This window comes from Antechinus flavipes, chromosome 3 (genome assembly GCF_016432865.1).
Source record: "Antechinus flavipes isolate AdamAnt ecotype Samford, QLD, Australia chromosome 3, AdamAnt_v2, whole genome shotgun sequence".
NCBI lineage: Eukaryota > Metazoa > Chordata > Mammalia > Dasyuromorphia > Dasyuridae > Antechinus > Antechinus flavipes.
This window is the reverse complement of record NC_067400.1, coordinates 586,425,766-586,444,130: the sequence shown is the minus strand read 5'-3', so window position 1 is coordinate 586,444,130 and position 18,365 is coordinate 586,425,766. Positions and strand designations below refer to the sequence as shown.

General features: G+C 49.5%; 1 protein-coding gene across 2 annotated transcripts in view; it reads right to left on the bottom strand.

Annotated features, from left to right (window-relative positions):
- IFFO2 (intermediate filament family orphan 2) overlaps positions 1 to 10,595 on the bottom strand; it is a 55,258-nt gene extending 44,663 nt beyond the window's left edge. For both annotated transcript variants that reach the window (XM_051988371.1, XM_051988372.1), the window contains exon 1: positions 9,922 to 10,595. In XM_051988371.1, coding sequence (XP_051844331.1) covers positions 9,922 to 10,580 — 659 coding nt within the window. In that variant the 5' untranslated portion in view covers positions 10,581 to 10,595. The remainder of the gene's footprint in view (positions 1 to 9,921) is intronic.
- Between the last annotated feature and the right edge of the window lie 7,770 nt (positions 10,596 to 18,365).

Genomic DNA, 18,365 nt, shown 5'->3' with positions numbered 1-18,365 from the left:
CTGAGGGTCTGTCATGGTGAGGGGAAGGGGACGACAGAGAAAGGCGCTTACACCTTTTTGTTTGTTCAAATGAGACCTGAGTGCAAAACCCTGCACGCCAACAGGCGATTCGGGGGATGTTAGAGGAGCAAATGTAGTGTCTGGGGATTCGTCGTTTACTCAGGGCAAGAAGAGAGGAAGAAGGGCTGGAAATTTTCCTACCAGGAAGGCTGGGGGAGGTATCAGCCCTAAAAGGCCCCTTCCAGCTTTGACATCCTGATATGTTCTAACATTCCATGTTCTAAAGCCCTTTCCAGCTTTGACATCCTATGTTCTAAGTTCTCTTCTAGCTTTGGCAGCCTATGTTCTAACATTCTATGTTCTAAGGTCCCTTTCAGCTTTGGTATCCTATGTTCTAATATTCCATATTCTAAATTCCCTCCCAGCTCTGACATTCTATGTTCTAACATATTCTAACATTCCATGTTCTAAAGCCCCTTCCAGCTTTGACATCCTATGTTCTAACATTCCATGTTCTAAAGTCCCTTTCAGCTTTTCATGACCTCTGAGGTCTTCCCTCCAGCTCCAAATCCTGAAACCAAAGAATCAAATAGAGCTAGTGCATAAATAGATGGTGGAAATCTGGTGTCTGATTCAGACAGCTTTTTGTTATAGTGAATAGAGTCCTGGACCTGAAGTCAAAAAGACCTGAGTTCAAATCTCATCTCAGATACCTCCTATGTGACCCTGCGCAAATCAATTAGCCTCCATTTGCCTCAGTTTCCTTATCTGTAAAATGGGGATAATTAATACCACCAATTTCTCAGGATTGTTGTGAGAATCAAATGAGATAAACATGCAAAAACTCCTTTGCAAGCCTCAGAAGTATTATAAAACTGTTAGCTCTTATTAGCTACTACTCTTTAAAAAATTGAAGTTCAGGGCTGGAGCTGAGGGAGTCATCCCTATTGTTCCAGAAGTGGGAATGGAATCACAGCAGCCCATAAGTGACCCTGCGTTCAGAGCAAAGAGCAGAGGCCCAGGACCTTTGGAGCAAAATCACAGCTCACGGGTGGAGTCGGGGCCATCAGAAAGGCAGGAGGAGCAAAATGATGTCATCCAGGTGTCGAATATAACAGAGGATTTAGAAGAATGAGGAGCTAAGAAAAGATCATTGGGACTGACCAGGAAATTTAAACATTAAAAAAAGTCCCTGATTTTTATCACGGTGCTGAACGTGGGATCTTTGGGAAAGATAAGCTACCAGTGGACACACCCGTTGTTTTTGTATTTGCCCAAAGACAAGTACAAATTAGCCGGGCACTTCCTCCCGGTACAACAAAGGAAGAGACATTCCCCCAAAGGCTGGTACCAATTGGTAGATTACCTCAATGACTGGCTGGGTTTTTCTCTTCTCCCCGTGACTCTGCTACAGATGAGGAGGCTGCCTATGGAGGCCTAAATGGTTTCTCTGTGTTCATTCAATTCCCCTAAATTAGACCCAAACTTTGAGAGATGAGCCTCAGCCTGAGCAATCTCTCCAACCCTCGATGTCCCTGGGGAAACACCAGAAGAGCTAAAAACAGAGGGAGAGAAAGGCGTGGGAGGGGGTGGAAGGAATAGGAGAAGCAGAGGGACAGGAGGAGATACATCTTCTGACACTGTTTGAAGGCCTTTCTGGGCTCTGACTTTCTGGGTTCTGAGGCCCTCCCAGTTCTGACTTTGTGGATTCTAAGGGTTGTTCTAGCTCTGATATCCTGTGTTCTAAGGGCCCTCCCAGTTCTGACTTTGTGGATTCTAAGGGTTGTTCTAGCTCTGATATCCTGTGTTCTAAGGGCCCTCCAGTTCTGACTTTCTGGGTTCTGACATTCCAGTGTCTAACATTCTCTACTCTAATGTGCCAGTGCCTTTGAACTATGTTCAAAGATCCCTTTCCCAGTTCTGACATCCTAAGTCAGAAGACAGTGTCCAGCTCTGACATTATATGATTCCCCAAACTAATTATGAATCTTACAATTGGAGAACATAGAACTTTGCTTTGCAGGCCCTTGGGAATTTCTGATTCGGATTAAGGCCCGAGACCAGATGCTAGTCTCCAGTCTTTAAGAACACTATGTGTCCCTGGGCAAAATACTGCCCCTTAGGGGGTCTCAATTTCCCAACAGAAAATTTATTTGTCCTCTAAGATCTTTTAAAAACCTGGTACTCAAGAAGTCCCTCCCAGCTACCTCTTCTTCCCTATCCTGGCCAACTGCTTCCAGCGAGGCTACCCTAGCCAAGGCTTCTGGGGGGAGAGATGGGCTTCTGTTGACATGGCTTCCCCACTGAACCACGGCCTGGCCTGTTTGGGGGGAAACCTGGAGGCCTGGCCATTCCCTAGCTGCCGGGATTCATTCCTATATTTTAAAAAGAGATCTGGGAAGGCTTTCTCCACATAGCAGCCCCCTCCCTACACAGCCCCAGAGAGGGACTCCAAAGAGCCCTGGGGACGGGCTGGCTCCCTTTGTAGGCCGCTGCTCAGTCCCTCTGGACCTTTGGGTTCTCTCTCTGGAAAAGGCAAGGACATGACTTCTAAGGTCCCTTCAGCCTCTCAGTCATTCAACAAACAGCTCAGGGTCCCATTCTTGGAATGCAAGCTTACGGGTGGGGAGATAGACTTTTCATTAGATAAAGCACAAAGTCCTTACAGGTACTCGAGCCTCTCCCTGTTAACTGGGGAGACAGTCCTGAATCGCCAGGCGTGAAGCCTCAGCCGGCACTGCCACACGCCCCACCAAGCTCCAGCCCTGTCTCGGCCTTTTGCTACCGTGGGACAGCTTGGAAAAATCACTCCTCCCTCTCCGAGTCTCAGTCTCCTCCTCTGTAAAATGGGGACAATGATACTTGCTTTGCCAAACTCCCGGGTCCCTCAGCCCTCTTAGAACTATGTGATGTGCGTCATCAGCGTTACCCGGGAGTCCAGCTGTTATCAGATACATGGCAAGCTCCACTGTCTCCTGTTCAAATTCGTGGCCAGGGAAAAGCTAACCCAGCAGGGCAGCAGAAGTGGACGCCCGCTCCGGGTGGCCAAGGCAGGTGGGTGCCAGCCAAAGAACTCCCGGGGGCCGAGAGCCCCCTAGAGAAGCCCAGAGCCAGTCACCCCAGAGGGGCACAGAGAGTTAACTGCAGTTTCTAGCTGCATGACAACCATCCACCCGCTCTTTGTGTTTGAGAAGCAACAGAGAGAAACCACATCCTGCTCAAGGCCAGAATGAAGAGGCTTGTACCAGCAGGGGAGACCATGTCACCAGAGAGGTGTCGGGAGGTCCGGGTGAGACCTAACTCTGCCATTAACTCACTGTGTGACAAAGGAGCCCTGAGCACGTCACAGCTCCCTGAGCTTCAGCAAACTCATCTGAGAAATGGGTTAGAAAAGAGCTCTCTGAGGCCCTTCCAGCTCTGACATCCTGAGTTCTAAGGACCATCCAGCTTTGACATCCCGGGTTCTAAGGTCCTTGTAGCTCTGATATTCTATGTTCTAAGGGCCTTCCAGCTCTGACATCCTGGGTTCTAAAGTCCTTGTAGCTCTGATATTCTATGTTCTAAGGGCCTTCCAGCTTTGACATCCCGGGTTCTAAGGTCCTTGTAGCTCTGATATTCTATGTTCTAAGGGCCTTCCAGCTCTGACATCCTGGGTTCTAAGGTCCTTGTAGCTCTGATATTCTATGTTCTAAGGACCCTCCAGCTGTGACATCCTGGGTTCTAAGGTCCTTGTAGCTCTGATATTCTATGTTCTAAGGACCCTCCAGCTCTGACATCCTGGGTTCTAAGGGCCCTCCCAGCTGTGACAACCTGGGTTCTAAGGGCCCTCCCAGCTCTGACATCCTGTGTTCTAAGGGCCCTCCCAGTTGTGACATCCTGGGTTCTAAGGTCCCTTCCAGCTCTGGTGGTCTGTATTTTAAGGACCTTATGAGCTCTGACATTTTATGCATTTTATGAGTTCCTTTTTCCTGCAAAGGATCTTCTTCCCCTTGTCTTATCCCAGCTCCCAATCCATCCCATCATCCCTCACATTCCAATTTGGGATTCTGGTCATCATATCTCACTTTACAAAGTGCTCTAGGGCTACACCATTTAGGACACGCATTATTGCCGCTTCACAAATTATGGACAGTGACTTGCCCAGAGTCTCAAAGGCCAGTGAATGGCAGAGCTGAGCCCTCCTGAGCTCAGGCCGCCGAGAGAGCAGAGAGGTCAGAAGTGGTCAAGCACAGGATGCAACGTCCCCGTTCCCCTCCTTTACTGCCTTGGGTCCTCTGCCCTGAAAGGCAGCAGAGTGTACACACAGGCCATCGGTCCTGGGAGGCGGGAAGACTGAGTTTAAACCGACTGGCACGGCCGTTCTGATCAGGGTAGAAAGGAACCGTAAACACTACACGTTACAACCCGAAAGAATCTACCTGTTAGCTTCCATCTCTTGGGCCTTGGGCCATCCTCCCCCTCCCCTCCTTCCCCTCTTCTCGCCTTGACCTTTTTCACAGCCTCCCAAAGGTTCTCCCAGGAGAGAACACAACCGGCTGGGACGGGGAATGCAGAGGCAAGTCACTGAAGCAACACAGAAGCGGGGCAGAGGAGCCCCAGAGAGAGGAAACAGGCCCAGCTCATCTGCTGGGAGCCAGAGGAATGGATCGCCCCTGTTCCAAGCTGAGGATCCCTGCCAGAGACACCTCCAACCCCGGAATACAACAGAGAATAGCGGGGCCGGAAGAGACCTCACTGCTTATAACCTATGGGCTCGGGGCAAATCCCTTCTTCTTCCCTAGGGACACAGAGCCGGTACTGAAACCCAGGACTCTGGAGGCAAAGCTACTCCCCAAAGTGAGAGCAGAGACATGGGCACTAGGGGGTAGCAATCCGGGGGGGCTGCCTTCCAGGCACCTGATCTAGCCCCTGTCAAGGCCAAGGGAAGCCCCCTAAGTGGCAGAGCTTCCTCCTCCCATCACCAGGGCCGTCCGGGGACAGGGCCACCCAAGGGGGACGGCTCTCCATCCACCCTCCACAACATAATGTCTCCCTGTCCCGTCCTAGACTAGGGGCTGTGGCTGAAAGGGGATGCACAAGCCCGTGCTTGTGCCTTGAAGACCCCCTGACCACTCACCTCCATCTGGGCCCTGCAAAGGGAACCTTCCCTAGCCAGGTTTGGGACCCAGGGACAATGAATATCATTCTCCACATTTGGCAAGGGGGGAAACTGAGACCCATTGAGAGGAAGCAACCTGTTTAAGGGTGAATGCAAGTCACAGAATGGGCTTCAGACACAAGTTTTCCAGGGGTATGACAACAATTAGAGGGACAGGAACTGGCCCTATGACATTACTGGTACAGGGGGCAATGCAGATTGGGAGGGGCATCTGGGTGGCAAAGCACAGAGAGCACTAGCCTTAGAGTGAGGAAGATCTGAGTTCCAATCCAGCCTCAGATCCTTACTAGCTGTGTGAGCCTGGATAAGTCCCTTCACCTCAACTGCTTCCCCCCAAATCAAACAAGAATGGTCTTAGAGAGGTGCTTTGGCAATGTGATGTTCAGTGAAGACCAAGGTGTCACAAAGCCATTCTGCATCAGAAGCCAGTTCACTAGGCCACACTGCCGTAATGACAATGATAATTAATGTTTCTATATAGTGCTTTAAGTCAAATGTTTTATATAGATTATCTTATCTGACTATAGGAACAGCTTTGGAGTCCAGGTGCTATTATTATCCCCACTTTACAGGAAAGGAAATTGAGGCTGGAAGAAATGAAGTGATTTCCAGAGTTTGAACTTGGGTTTTTCCAGGTCCAAGTCCAACAGTCAATGCGCTCTGTGGGGTCTTTAAAACCTATTTCTGCTACTTCAAAGAAGCCAGACTGTGGGACTCATTGGCTCCCAGAGGTCAATGAGACAGGCTCAGTTTCCAGGCCACCTCCACCCCTTATTCTCATCCCTATGGCGGGGCCAAGGAAACTGTTCCTGAGAAGTTCTCTCCCAGCTTGTGTCTTTGTAGACTTCCCCAGGTTTACAATAAACATGAGCAAGAGTCTGCTATGTACAAAGACTGCGCTCCAGACAGGGGAGATTAAAAAAAGATCAGTAAGACATGACGCCTCCCATCCCTACCCTCATGGAATTTGTAATCTAGTAGGAATTGAGACATAAACTCCATTAACTTCAATATTACATAACCAGTTCCTTATATTGGCGTAAACCAAGTCTGGGGGCTAGGTCATTACCAGCTGCCAGAACTCCAACCTTCTCATCTGAACAGATAGGGAAACTGATACCTAGAAAGGGGAGCCAATATTATTTAGTAGGTTAGTGGCAGCAAACCAAAGCTAAAAACCAGGTTTCTTGACCCAGATCAAACCCACCAGTCCCTTGCATTGAGCTGGTCTTGCCTTCCCTTCCAAGAACACTTGGATTTGACATATAAGTGCTTGGGACATACATCTATAGGTACATGTCCACTAGAATGTAGGTTCTTTGAGAGCAAGGACTTTTATCTTTGTACCCCAGTGCCAGCCCACAGGAAACACTTAATAAATGCTTTTTGACTGGCATCGGATACCTGTAAAGCTCAAATGAACTAACTGTATGAGACTTTTGCAAACCTTGTGTTAGTATTATTACCACCACCTCTCACTGTCATCATTTCTATCTGATTTTGTTCAAAGTGCACACTTTCCAAATCTCCCACTGGAAAGCCCCAGCTCCTTTTAACCCAGTTTGGGTTACTTGGGCCCTGGTAGATGGGGGTTTCTTTTTTGAGCTGGCAGAGGGTACAGGAAATGTTTGTTTTGGTTTCCAAATCTATGCTCAGCGACCTTGTCAATGTTATGGTTTCGATGACCACATTTTTCTGGCAATTTCTTGAATAAAGGCTGATGCCTCATGCAAAACTACTCTGAGCCTGAATTGAGAAAGTCCCCAAAGTATGTGGGGGAGAGAACCAAGGACTTGAGGGGGGCAGTTCTCGGGAATAAGAGCAGCTCTCCCCCTAAGTCACATAATTACAGAACTGGGGACCTAGAAGAGCCCTCAGAGGTGAACCCAAGCTCAGCCCCCAGAGAAATCCAAAAGAAGGTAGGGGCTGGGAGACTTGGGAATGTTTGTCCTTCCTGTCCACCTGTCACATGACTTTGTAACCCCCACCAACCCCTGCCAAATCTCTAATATAGAACCCAAGCAGTGACTGACAGGATGGGTCTTTGGGTGAAAGAAGAATCCATGAGAACATCAGAGCAGAATTAGCTCCTGGAACACTGAATGGGGCGCTAGGAGAGGCCTTGAGACATACAATGTCAGAGACAGGAAGCGTCTTAGAGCCCACGGTGTCAGAACGAGAAAGAGTGGTAATGTTAAATCCCTAAGAAACCTTAGACAATACAATGTTCTAACTTTCAAAGAGCTTAGAAACCATCAAATCCAAATCTCTCCTTTTGTACCCGGGGAAACAAGTCCAGGGAAGTAGGCTGTAAGCTCCTTAACGGTATTACTTTTCCTTATTCTGTCTTGGACTCTTTTCTATGTGCTTTGTCCAAAGCAGGCAAAATTATAACTCATGCTTCTTTGAGTCGGCCCAAAGATTCACATACAGCACAGAGTCTCTTCAGTAAAACCTGAGCTTACCTCAGAGAAAAATAATTCCAAACGCCTAAATACAAGCTACCCTGACAATGATGACATCGCCAAGAAGAGATTTAGCATCCAACCAGAGACACGCAAAAGTATTTGGGCAGACATCGTCGGTACAGAATTCAGAAATACCTTCACACCTCCTCCCATAAAGCATAAACCATCCAGGAAACGGAATCTGGGGTAGGACTACTGAAGGGGTCAGATTTAATAGGAACAAGGCCGTGGAGACTTCATAAAGGTACTCAACCCTCCAGCCATCTCATTCCAGCTCTCAGTATCCCCAAAGCACTTGGCCCCATGCCTTGCCCTCTTGGCAAAAACAGACCATCTCTGGACTATTAGCTCCCTGATATCCCTGGGAGGACTCAAACAAGCCGGTGGACACCTTTGCTTTGGAGGAATCAACAGGAAAACTTCCAAAAAGGAAGTCATTCCCCAATTTAAAAAAAAAAAAAAAAGCAGTAAGACAATCGCCGCTTTGGACCTTTGGGGGAGAGGAAATAGACAAGAAATGAGGAAGACTCCCATAGCCCTCTCGTCACCCAGCAGCACCCACGTCTCAGGCATTCCAACACCATGCCAAAGGTTGACATCATCCCCACTCCCTGGGTGCCAGAGTGTCGTAATGTTGCCCAATGCCCCTTGTAAGGTTGGGTATAGTTTTTTTCTATATCCTAAGTACCCAAGTCCAAAGAAAATACACACAGCAAAGCCCAAACACAACAGAAGCCGGTAGCATGATGACACTGGCACTGGGATCCACGTCGGGAGGCTGCCACCAAACCGGTCGCTTCTTAATGAGGTCTAGGGCCTGTTTCCCCATTAACCAATCCCCCACCAACAGGGAGGAGACTACTTCCCCAAAGGGGTCAGGGAAACCAGACCATAGCCAAATTCTCCAAATATTTGGGGTGGGGAGAGGATGGAGGGAATCCTACTCTCTCAGTGGACTGTATAAGCTACCTGAGGTATCCCTGGCTTACTCTGCCCAATCTCTCCAGACTGCAGGGAAGAGGTTCCAGGGGCTCAGGCCCCTTTTGGAGAAGTGAGAGTCTCGGGGAATAACCTACCCCAACTGTGATATACTTAGAAGAATCAGAAGAAAGACTTTCTGCAGTCTCACCCCAGAGAGACCGGATAAGGATGGGAAATGGCACTCCCTCCCTTGCAAACTCAGGTGCAGAGGCCTGGGCCAAATGGTACACCTTTATAAATATAAATCAGAAAAGTTAGGGAGCGTCTCAGAGAGGGATGGATCTCACTGAAAGCCTATAATCAAAGCACTCCCAAAGCCATATGGCACTGTGACCACTGGAACCCGAGCCGCAAGCTCTTCCGGTGGGGGACAGAAGGGAGGAAGATGAGGAACAGGAGGGGATCTATAAAATACATAGGAAGAAGATGGAGGGAGAACAAAGGAGAGAAATTTCTACTTTCATCCAGCAGACAGAGAAATCTTTATCGACTGGAAAAGACTGTCAACTGGGCTCTAACCAGGAAGTAATCTCAGCTTTCCTTTCCACTCCTCCCCCCAAGCTGGGGGGATAACGGGCTGGAGAAGCCAGCAGCAGCTGGGCACTGCAGGCCGGGGAGCCGGGTGCCCATCCTCTGAAGTCAATCTGTCTTGCTACTTGGGAGAGCGGGGACTCCATGCCTTTCTCCCCCATGCCTTTCTCCCCCATGCCCTCCTCTTTCTGCCAGAGTAAGTTTTTGTCTTCACTGAACCCTGGCGAAGGGAGGCTAAAGCCAGCATGAATGGAGAGGTTTAAAGAGCTTTGTTTGAAAGGATCCTTTAAAGCAGCCCCACGTTTCCCAAGGCCATACTTCTGCACTGTTAATGGAGGAGGCCTTTTAGGCCTAGTCAGCTAGCCCTGAAACCATCGGGTCCAGCTCCAGCCCGACTCCTCCAGGTAGGGGGAGGCTCACCCACCCACCAGACTGGGGCACCTGGGGAAGGGCGAACCCCTTGGTTTTGGGCCCCTGAGCATCACCAGTGCTTTAAGAGATGTCTGCTTTGTCCAGGGCCACACTAAGTGCTTCACAATGCAAGCTTTTTAGAAGGGTTAGTCATCTCGGCAGCGACGGTCCCTAAGCACTTAGACAGCACCTACTACGCGCCAGGCACTGGGCAAGCCCTGGGGACACTAAGAAAGGCAGAAGCCGGCCCCTGCTCTGCGGGAGCTCCCGGCCCGGGGGTGGGTCATGTCTCCCCCCGGGATGGGGGTGGGGTAGGTCATGTCCCCCCCGGATGGGGCAGGGGCGGGGGGAGGCGTTCGCTACGTGACTCACTTCTTCTTGTACTCGTCCCGCTCGCGCTTCACCTTGGCCAGCACGTTGTAGAGGGCCCGGATCTCGGGGGTGATGGTATCGATCTGCACGCCCACGCCGTCCGGGTGCACCCAGGACACGCCGGGGCCCTGCACGGTCTCCACGCCGCCGCCTCCCGTGCGCCGGACCTGCGTGTAGCTCCAGATGGTGCCCGGCAGGCGGCTGTAATGCTGGGGGTGCGAGCCGCCGGCGCCCGGAGGCACGTTGCCGTTGGCGCCGATCGGCGGCGGCGGCTGCGGCTGGGGCTGCGGGCCGGCGGCTCGGGCCAGGGCCAGGGCGAGCTCGGGGCCCGTCTGCACCGCCTGCTCTCGGGAGAAGGTTTTATACCGCAGCCGGCGCTCGCGCTCGCTCTGCTGCTGCTCCAGCTGCTTCTCCAGCAGCCGGTTGCGCCGCTCTAGCTCGTGTACCTTGGCCAGGAAGCAGCGGAAACGCACGTTGAGCCCCTTCAGCAGGTAGATGTTGGAGCCCAGGTCGTCCCGCAGCGCGGCGGTCACGGGAGACGGCCCGGGCCCCGCGCCACCACCGCCTCCGGCTCCCCCGCCGCCCGGGCCGCCGCCGCCGCCGCCGCCCGGGCAACCGAAGGCCAGCGCCATCTCGCCGAACAGCAGCGAGTTCATCATGCGCCGGCTGCGGGGCTCGGGGACCCCGCGGCGCGGCTCCAGGGCCGGCTCCAGATGCGGCTCCAGCTCCGCGGAGGGCTCCCGGCGGGGCCGGGCCAGTGGAGATGCCGGATCCAGGGCCAGGAGGGGCGGCGCGCGGGCACCAGGAATCTGGGGGGAGGGCGCTGCGCCGAGATGCTCCGGCCCAGTTGTGGCGGAGCGCAGACAGAGGCCGGACACCCGGGGGCCGTCGCCGCCGCTGCTTCTGCCGCTACTGCTGCTGCTGCTACGGAGAGGGGGCAGGGCGCGGAACTGCGGCTCCGGCGGGGGCCACTCCCGGGGCTGTCACCAACACTGTGGAGGCGCCGCCGCGACCGCACGGGAAAGGGTTTCGCTCGGCCCCGCCCCCTCCCGCAGCGAGACCCGCCCTCTGCAGAACCAGGCCCCGCCTCTCCCTCGCCAGCCCCGCCCCGTTCCCGGTCTCCCGCTGCGGTTTCTCTGGGGCACCGCGCTCTGCCCGCCCTTTGGAGGCATTAGGCCGACACCCCGTCCCACCCTCGGAGCCAGAAGCCACGCCTATACTTTAAATAATGCATCTAAGCCACGCCCATTCACTAAGCCCGCAGCGTGTGGTCCCGCCCCCGCCCCGCCCTCCCCGCGACTGTCCGCAGAGTCTGTCCCGCCCTCCCGCCGGCTTGGCCCCGCCCCCCTCCCGCTCTCCGGGCCAGTCGCCGGCTTGCAGTTTTTCTGCCCGGGGACACCGACCGCAAGGCTGCGTCTTGGACCCTGCCGCCTCGGCGGCCGCAGGGGCGGCTCTCTCGGCTCTCTTAAAGGGACCGACCCCCTAAAATCACTGGATGATCTACTTAACTCTCCCCAGGGAACTCTCGCTTCCTCCCAGCAAAAGAACAAAAAAAATTCTTGTAGCTGCAGAGGCTTCTCCCCAGGAAGTCTGCACGTGCTTTCATTCATTCACTCCGCAGATATTTATTAAACGCTTGCTGGGCGTAGGGCCCTGCGGCAGGCTCAGGCAGCTTCTGCAAGGCTTCTCTCGCCGGGCCGCCCAGCGTGGGGGAGATTCTGCAGAGGCTGGCCGCTGCTCCCCCCACATCACACCCAGCTCCTGGAGCCCGACGCAAGCAGAATTAGGGCATCTGCATCGCCCCCCCTCCCCTTTGCACGCGCACACGCATGCACACGCACGCACACATTCCCTTTTGGCTTAAAAAGCCCGCTCGTGCCTTCCCATCCCGGGCTGCGCCCATCCCGGACACTCCTTCCACCTGGGTCCGAGACGCCTGCCTAGGGTAGCGGGGGCCTCTGCTTCCCGCCGGGCGATTGGCGCCTCGCAGAGCCCGAATCTGCCGGGGACACGGGAGCGGGCCGGGCTTCAGAACCGGGGACTTCAATCACGCATCCCTCCCCCGGGTGTGACTGGGGCTGGCGGGGTCTGAAATGTGTCTCCGCTCAGGCTGAAGACTTCAATAATCAGCCAGCCCTGGCAGAGACACCGGCCCCACCGAGGGCGAGCCAGCCGAGCTCCTCTTCCGGCTGTTGCTTAACATTGATTCAATTCGATTCAATAAACATTTACTAAATCCCTAGGCCCAGAGAGAGTTGGAGCTGGAAGGAGTCTTCCCAGCCTCGGACGTTAGAACGTCTGCAGGGAACCTTAGAACATAGACTCGAGGGGCTAGAAAAGAACTCAGAACGCGGTGTGGCGATTCCCGTGTTGTGCGGACGGGGAAACTGAGACCTACAGGCTCTCTACCACACCAAATTTCTCACCGTGTAGGGGAGCTCCGAGCGGGGAGAAGAGAGGCTTCCTAGCAAATTCCTCCCAGGGGCTTTCTAAGCCCTTTTCACATTTCTCAGGGTCCCAAACCCACCCCCATCTCTCTCTCTCCCAACAGATGACTCCTCCCCCTTTTCCATGAGACCATATGGCCTTAAATCATCTCAGCTTCCTCCCCAGCCCAAGCCCACCTGTTGCTGCACCCGCTCAAGGTCCCAGAATTCCTCTTTCTCTCTTTCTAGATGGAGTCAGCAGCACCCTGAGGATGAGGAGAAAACTGGCCTTTGCGGGAAATTCGTGCTCAATGCCCAGAAGTGATGAGATTGGGGAAAGTAACAGTTGGAATCGAATATCAAAATGAAGAATTTTCTGGGAGGATCCCTGGACCACAGAACATTAGAACTGGGAGAGCCCTTAGAACACTGAATATCAGAGCTGGGAGGGCTCTTAGAACATGGAATTTCAGAGCTAGACAGGACTTCACAAGTGAGAATATAAGGGCTAGAATACAGAATGTCAGAACCAGAATGGGCCTTAGAACATTAGAATGTCAGAGCTGGGAAGACCCTTAGAACATGGACTATCAGAACTGGAAGGACCCTTAGAAAAATGTCAGAGCTTTAGAATACAGAATGTCTGGGACAGCTAGGTAGTGCAGCGGATAGAGCACCAACCCTGAAGTCAGGAGGACCTGAGTCCAAATCTGGCCTCAGACACTTAACACTTCCTAGCTGTGTGACCCTAGGCATTTAACCCCAATTGCCTCAGCAAAAAGAGTAGAGAAAGAGAGAGAGAGAGAAAGAGAGAGAGAGAGAGAGACAGAGACAGAGACAGAGAGACAGAGAGAGACAGAGACAGACAGAGAGAGAGACAGAGAATACAGAATGACAGAGCTGGGAGGACCCTCAGAACATAGGATGTTAGAGCTGGAAGCGCCCCTTAAACATGGAATAAGGCCCAGGGGTCCTCAAACTTTTTAAAGAGGGGCCAGTTCACTGTCCCTCAGACTGTTGGTGGCCCGACTATAGTAAAAACAAAAACTTTGTTTTGTGGGCCTTTAAATAAAGAAACTTCATAGCCCTGGGTGAGGGGGATAAACGTGCTCAGCTGCCACATTTGGCCCGTGGGCCGTAGTTTGAGGACCCCTGGAATAAGCGATGATTCCTTGTTTACAGAGGAGAAAACATTGTTCTTTATTGATGAGACAAGATGCAAACTTACAAAAACTCAAAAGCTGTTCTAAGGCTACCAAGAGCATTCAATCATGGTCCCATGCAGACTATATCCATCTCAAAGAATCATGTCCAGGGGCTCAGGAAAACTGTCCCTTAACGTACTAGAGCAAGCCTTCCCTTCTCTGGACCTCCATCTTCTCTGCAAAACAAACATTATACTGGTTCCACCCACTCCTAAAGCCACTCATCATTTGAACTAACTCACACAAGGTGGATTACCTCCTGCAGGGTCCTGAGGCTTCAGAAATATTCCTAGTTATTTACTCCCAGGTCCAGCTCAATTCAACACAGTAAATATTAATTAAGTTGTAAGAAAGAGTGCAAATGAACAATGAAGGCCCAAAAGCAATGGGTAATATTTTAAACCTAGAACAGGACGGGAAGTGAAAATTACTTTGGTGAGCACCAGGCAGGGGCAGATGCTTCATTATTCCTTTTCCTTCTTATTCTCCACCCTACCCCCCCCCCCAAAAAAAAAAAAAAAAAAAAAAAGAATTTGGCAAGACTATGGCTTCACTCCATTCAGCTAGGAACACATTGTCTGGCCTCGTGCTCTCAAGACAGCCCCGGGGCAAAAAGCCTGTGTGATTACTGTCAGTCGGCTTGCTTAAACAATTATTCTGGGCGGATTCATCATTCCTTGTCATAGGCGTGTGTTCCCTGGAATCTTGGTGGAGGAGTGGCCCATTCTCCCCACAAATCCAGAGTTAGTTACTAAGTGGGGGTCTTGATACCAGGAAATCTGGGCTCGGGCCCCACTTTGGGTGGTCATTGGTTAGCTGTGTGACCAGGCCACTTCACACACCTGTATGAGGTTGTTTTCTTATCTATGGTAAAATGGGGGCTTGTTAGGAAGGAGATGTTTCTAAACATTAAATACTCAAAAACGGAGGCAGTTTCCTGACTCCTTACCCCAGAATATCTCAATATGATCCATAACTTAGTATATAATGAAATTGCCCGAGCCACACAGATTCAATGAATAGCCATTGGCAGTGGCAGCTTTGAACTCAAGTTTTCCTAATATCCAGCTCCCCACTCTATCCAGCATATATTTGTCTCTCCAAATACATGAGGGGGTGGGGACACACCAGTGATTTTTTTGGTATAAGAAAGTCTCAATGAGACTCAGTGAGGGTGTTTCTTCTACCTATCCAGATTGAAGACTGATTCCTTTTAGAGAGAGACCTGAGACACTCAGGTGATTTGCCCAACATCACAAAGCCAGTATATGTGAGAGGTGAAACCCAAACTTCTCTCTGACTTCAAGATGGATTCTTGATGACCTATACCATTCTGAAGGGAATAGGGTATGTTCCCTGAATACTAGAACTTCTGGTGCTAAATCCACCTTTGGTAGAAATTGTACAATGGCAACATCCCACTAAACCATTTTGGCAGACAAGCTAAACCACGCTGAGGGTAACAGAAGGGTCTCAAACCCTTCAGTGATTTAAGGAGGGTATCTACCCCAAAGCATGTGAAGACTTTCCTTGGAGAAATGGGAGAATAAGAGCAATTTGTTACAATGGCCATGAAGGTGGCTGAAGCGGGTGCTTCCTTAGACATTAAAGATGTCAAGGTCATTCACTGCATCTTGGGCCATCACCAGCCATATTGATTTTTCTCTTGCTACTGAACTTCTATGACTCTGAAACAGAGAGTGAGGTTGATGACTCTGTACAACTCTGCCTCACTTAAATCCAATTGATGTGCTAGTCAAGACATTAAATCATAATGTCATTGATCCTTTTCAAAAATAAATAAAGAGAAAGAAGGGAAGGAGGGAGGAAGGGAGGAAGAAAGAAGGAAGAAGAAAGAAAGAAAGAAGGAAGGAAGGAAAAAAGAAGAAAGAAAAGAAACAGAAAGAGAGAGGAAAGAAAGAAAGAAAGAAAAAAAGAAAGAAAAGAAAAAAGAGAAAGAAAGAAAGAAAGAAAGAAAAAAAGAAAGAAAGAAAGAAAGAAAGAAAGAAAGATTTATATTACTAACTGGATAGCTTCTTTTGTGAAAGCCTTTAAGCCCCAAAACAGCTGCAATGGACTGGGGTAGGATCAGAATAAATGATCTCTTAGGTCCCTTCCAGCTCTGAGATTTGTGATGCTGAGTGTGGAATTTCAGGAAATGAACCAAAACTGAGGTGGGAATCTGTCCTTTCTTTAAGATAAATCCAAGGAGAGCAGGAAGTTCAGCTCATCCATTTCACAGTTGAGGACAGTGAGCCCTAGAGAAGGGGCATGGCTTCCCCAAATTCAAACAGCAGAGCTCCTACCAGCAAGCTGTCCTGGCAGAACAAGATTTCCAAATGAGGTATCCGGACTCCTTTTCCAAGTTCCTTCCTCTTTTCGCTGGCCTCTTTTCTCAGCCTGAGAGCCTCTGAGGCTCTTCATTACCATAATCAGGGCTCATTAATCTCTACACCAAGAAGACCATCCCTCCCTTCTGGGAATTTACAGCCTAAAAGAAACACAGGGACACAGCCAAGCCCTTTTTTCCCTTCTCCATGGCAGAGTAGAAAAACCTTAAACTGAGGTGTGAGAGATGATCAAGGCAGACTGAAATATTTCATCAATGGAGGATCCCTAAAGGTGTCATAAATGTAGTGAAAGATTGGGGAGATTAGAAATAGGAGAGCTATGTTCCAGATACAGATTGGCCTCTGTACCAATAGAGCATTCTTCTTCCTCCTCCCTACTCACACCTTTACGTTCTTCCCCAAACCATTAGCCCAATTCTCAGGTAAAGAGTAAGATGTTTTAAATCCTATATACAAAAGGCTTAGTAATGGGCCTGTGAAAGCCCAGAATAAAAACAGGTAAGAATTTCCCTGTTCCATCTCCCTCCCAGGAACAGGAGATCCAATAGTCTGGGAGAAGACCGTCTCCTGGGAGGTAACTCCACTGAGAACGTGAGTTAAGGATTTTCTGTCCAGAGAAGAGTACTGTGAAAAAATAGAAATCTGCCTGAGAAGATTCCCATTCTGGATAATGGAGCTGTGCCCTGAATTGTCACTGATACAACTTTAAAATGACAGACCAGCAGAAACAACCAGATCAGGTCTGGTGACTTTCTTGCTTTCCATCTTGTATCTGGTGAGGTTGCAGACAGAAATCATAGAATTTTAAATATGGGAGGAACTTTACAGTATGGGATGTCAGAGCTGGGAAGGCCCTTAGAACACAGGATATCAGATCAGAGAGGGCTCTTAGAACACAGGATTTCAGAGCTGGGAAAGGACTTTAGAACACAGGATGTCTGAACTGAAAAGATGCTTAACATGCAGAATATTAAAGTTAGAAGGGAGCTTAGAACCTAGAATATCAGAGTGGAAAGGATCTTTGGAATATAGAATGTCAAAGCTAGAAAAGCATGGATAGGGTTCCAGAATATACGGTCTAAATCAAGTGGTTCTTAACACTAGAAGGACTAGAATTTAGGAATATCTTGAAGGGTCAAACTATCAACTGATGTGGTGCACTTTTTTTTCATCTCTAAAACAGAGCGGCAAAGGATGAAAATGTTTATTTCAAAATAAAGATACTGCATCAATCGATATGTCTAGTCTGTGTATCTCAACTCAGTAAGTTTCATTAAGTCTGCCTTGAAATTTTAGAATAATTATTCCAGATTAAAAAAAATTTAAATAATTTTACTAGAAAGGTTACTTCTCTGGCACATATAACATAATAGTTATAATATTTGCAAAATAAACAAACCTGCCTGTGACACGTAAGCACTAACCTCAAAGCATGTCAGACCTTGAACTTGACAAACCTCTACTCCTACTGAAAGGAGTCTGTGGTACATAGTCTCTTGATGATCTTGCCAACCCAAACATTCAGTGTACCTTGATTCCTCCTGGCGAACAATAATGTGGCACAGAGCAGAATGGTCTGCATTCATCCAGCTCCTTTCTCTTATAAGAGAGAAAGTTTGAGCTTGACCAGCATTGCCCAGCTTGTGACTTATTCCCAGGCCAGCAGAACTCCTTTCTCTATTTCACTTCCTCTCCACCAGCGAAAAACAGACATATGTTTACTGATGTGCTGGTCAGCCATACCTCTTAGGTCCTTTTTCCTCCCATCTATGACAGTCATTGGGCAGGCCCTGTTGGGAGTTTTGTGTTCAGGTACAGGGACTACATTTTAAAAGAGGAAATGGCAAATCAGAGCTCACCCCAAACAGGATACTGGGGACACTAAAGTGTCTAAAAACAATATCTGATGATCAGCTGTGAATGACTTCAATATTCTCAGCAATACAACAATCCAAGACTGCTCTAAAGGAATAAAGGATCTAAAGGATGAAAAATGCTATCCATACCCAAAGAAAGAATTAATAGTGTTTAAATACAGACTGAAACTTACTTTTTATAAAAAATTATTTTTCCTTGAAGGGGAAGGAATCTATGTTTTCTTTCACAATATGATTTTTATGGAAATGTTTTATGTAATTTTACGTGTGCCTTCTTAATGGAGGGGAGTGTGGGGAAGAAGGAAGAGAATCTGGGACTCAAAGTTTTAAAAACAAATGTTAAAAAATTTTTACATGTAACTAGGGAAAATGAAAATATTAAAACAATTTTAAAAAAACCCAAAATCTGAGGAGGATCATTTGTAAGAATGGGGAATCCTGGTTCTGGAGAAGAGAAAACAATCAATGGAGTGAGATTGCAATCTTCAAGCACCCAAAGGATTCTCACAAGGAAAATTGAGCTTCTTCTGTTGTCCCCAAAGGAATCATGGGTAGTCCCATCTGCTCCAGACCTTTTCTCTCCAC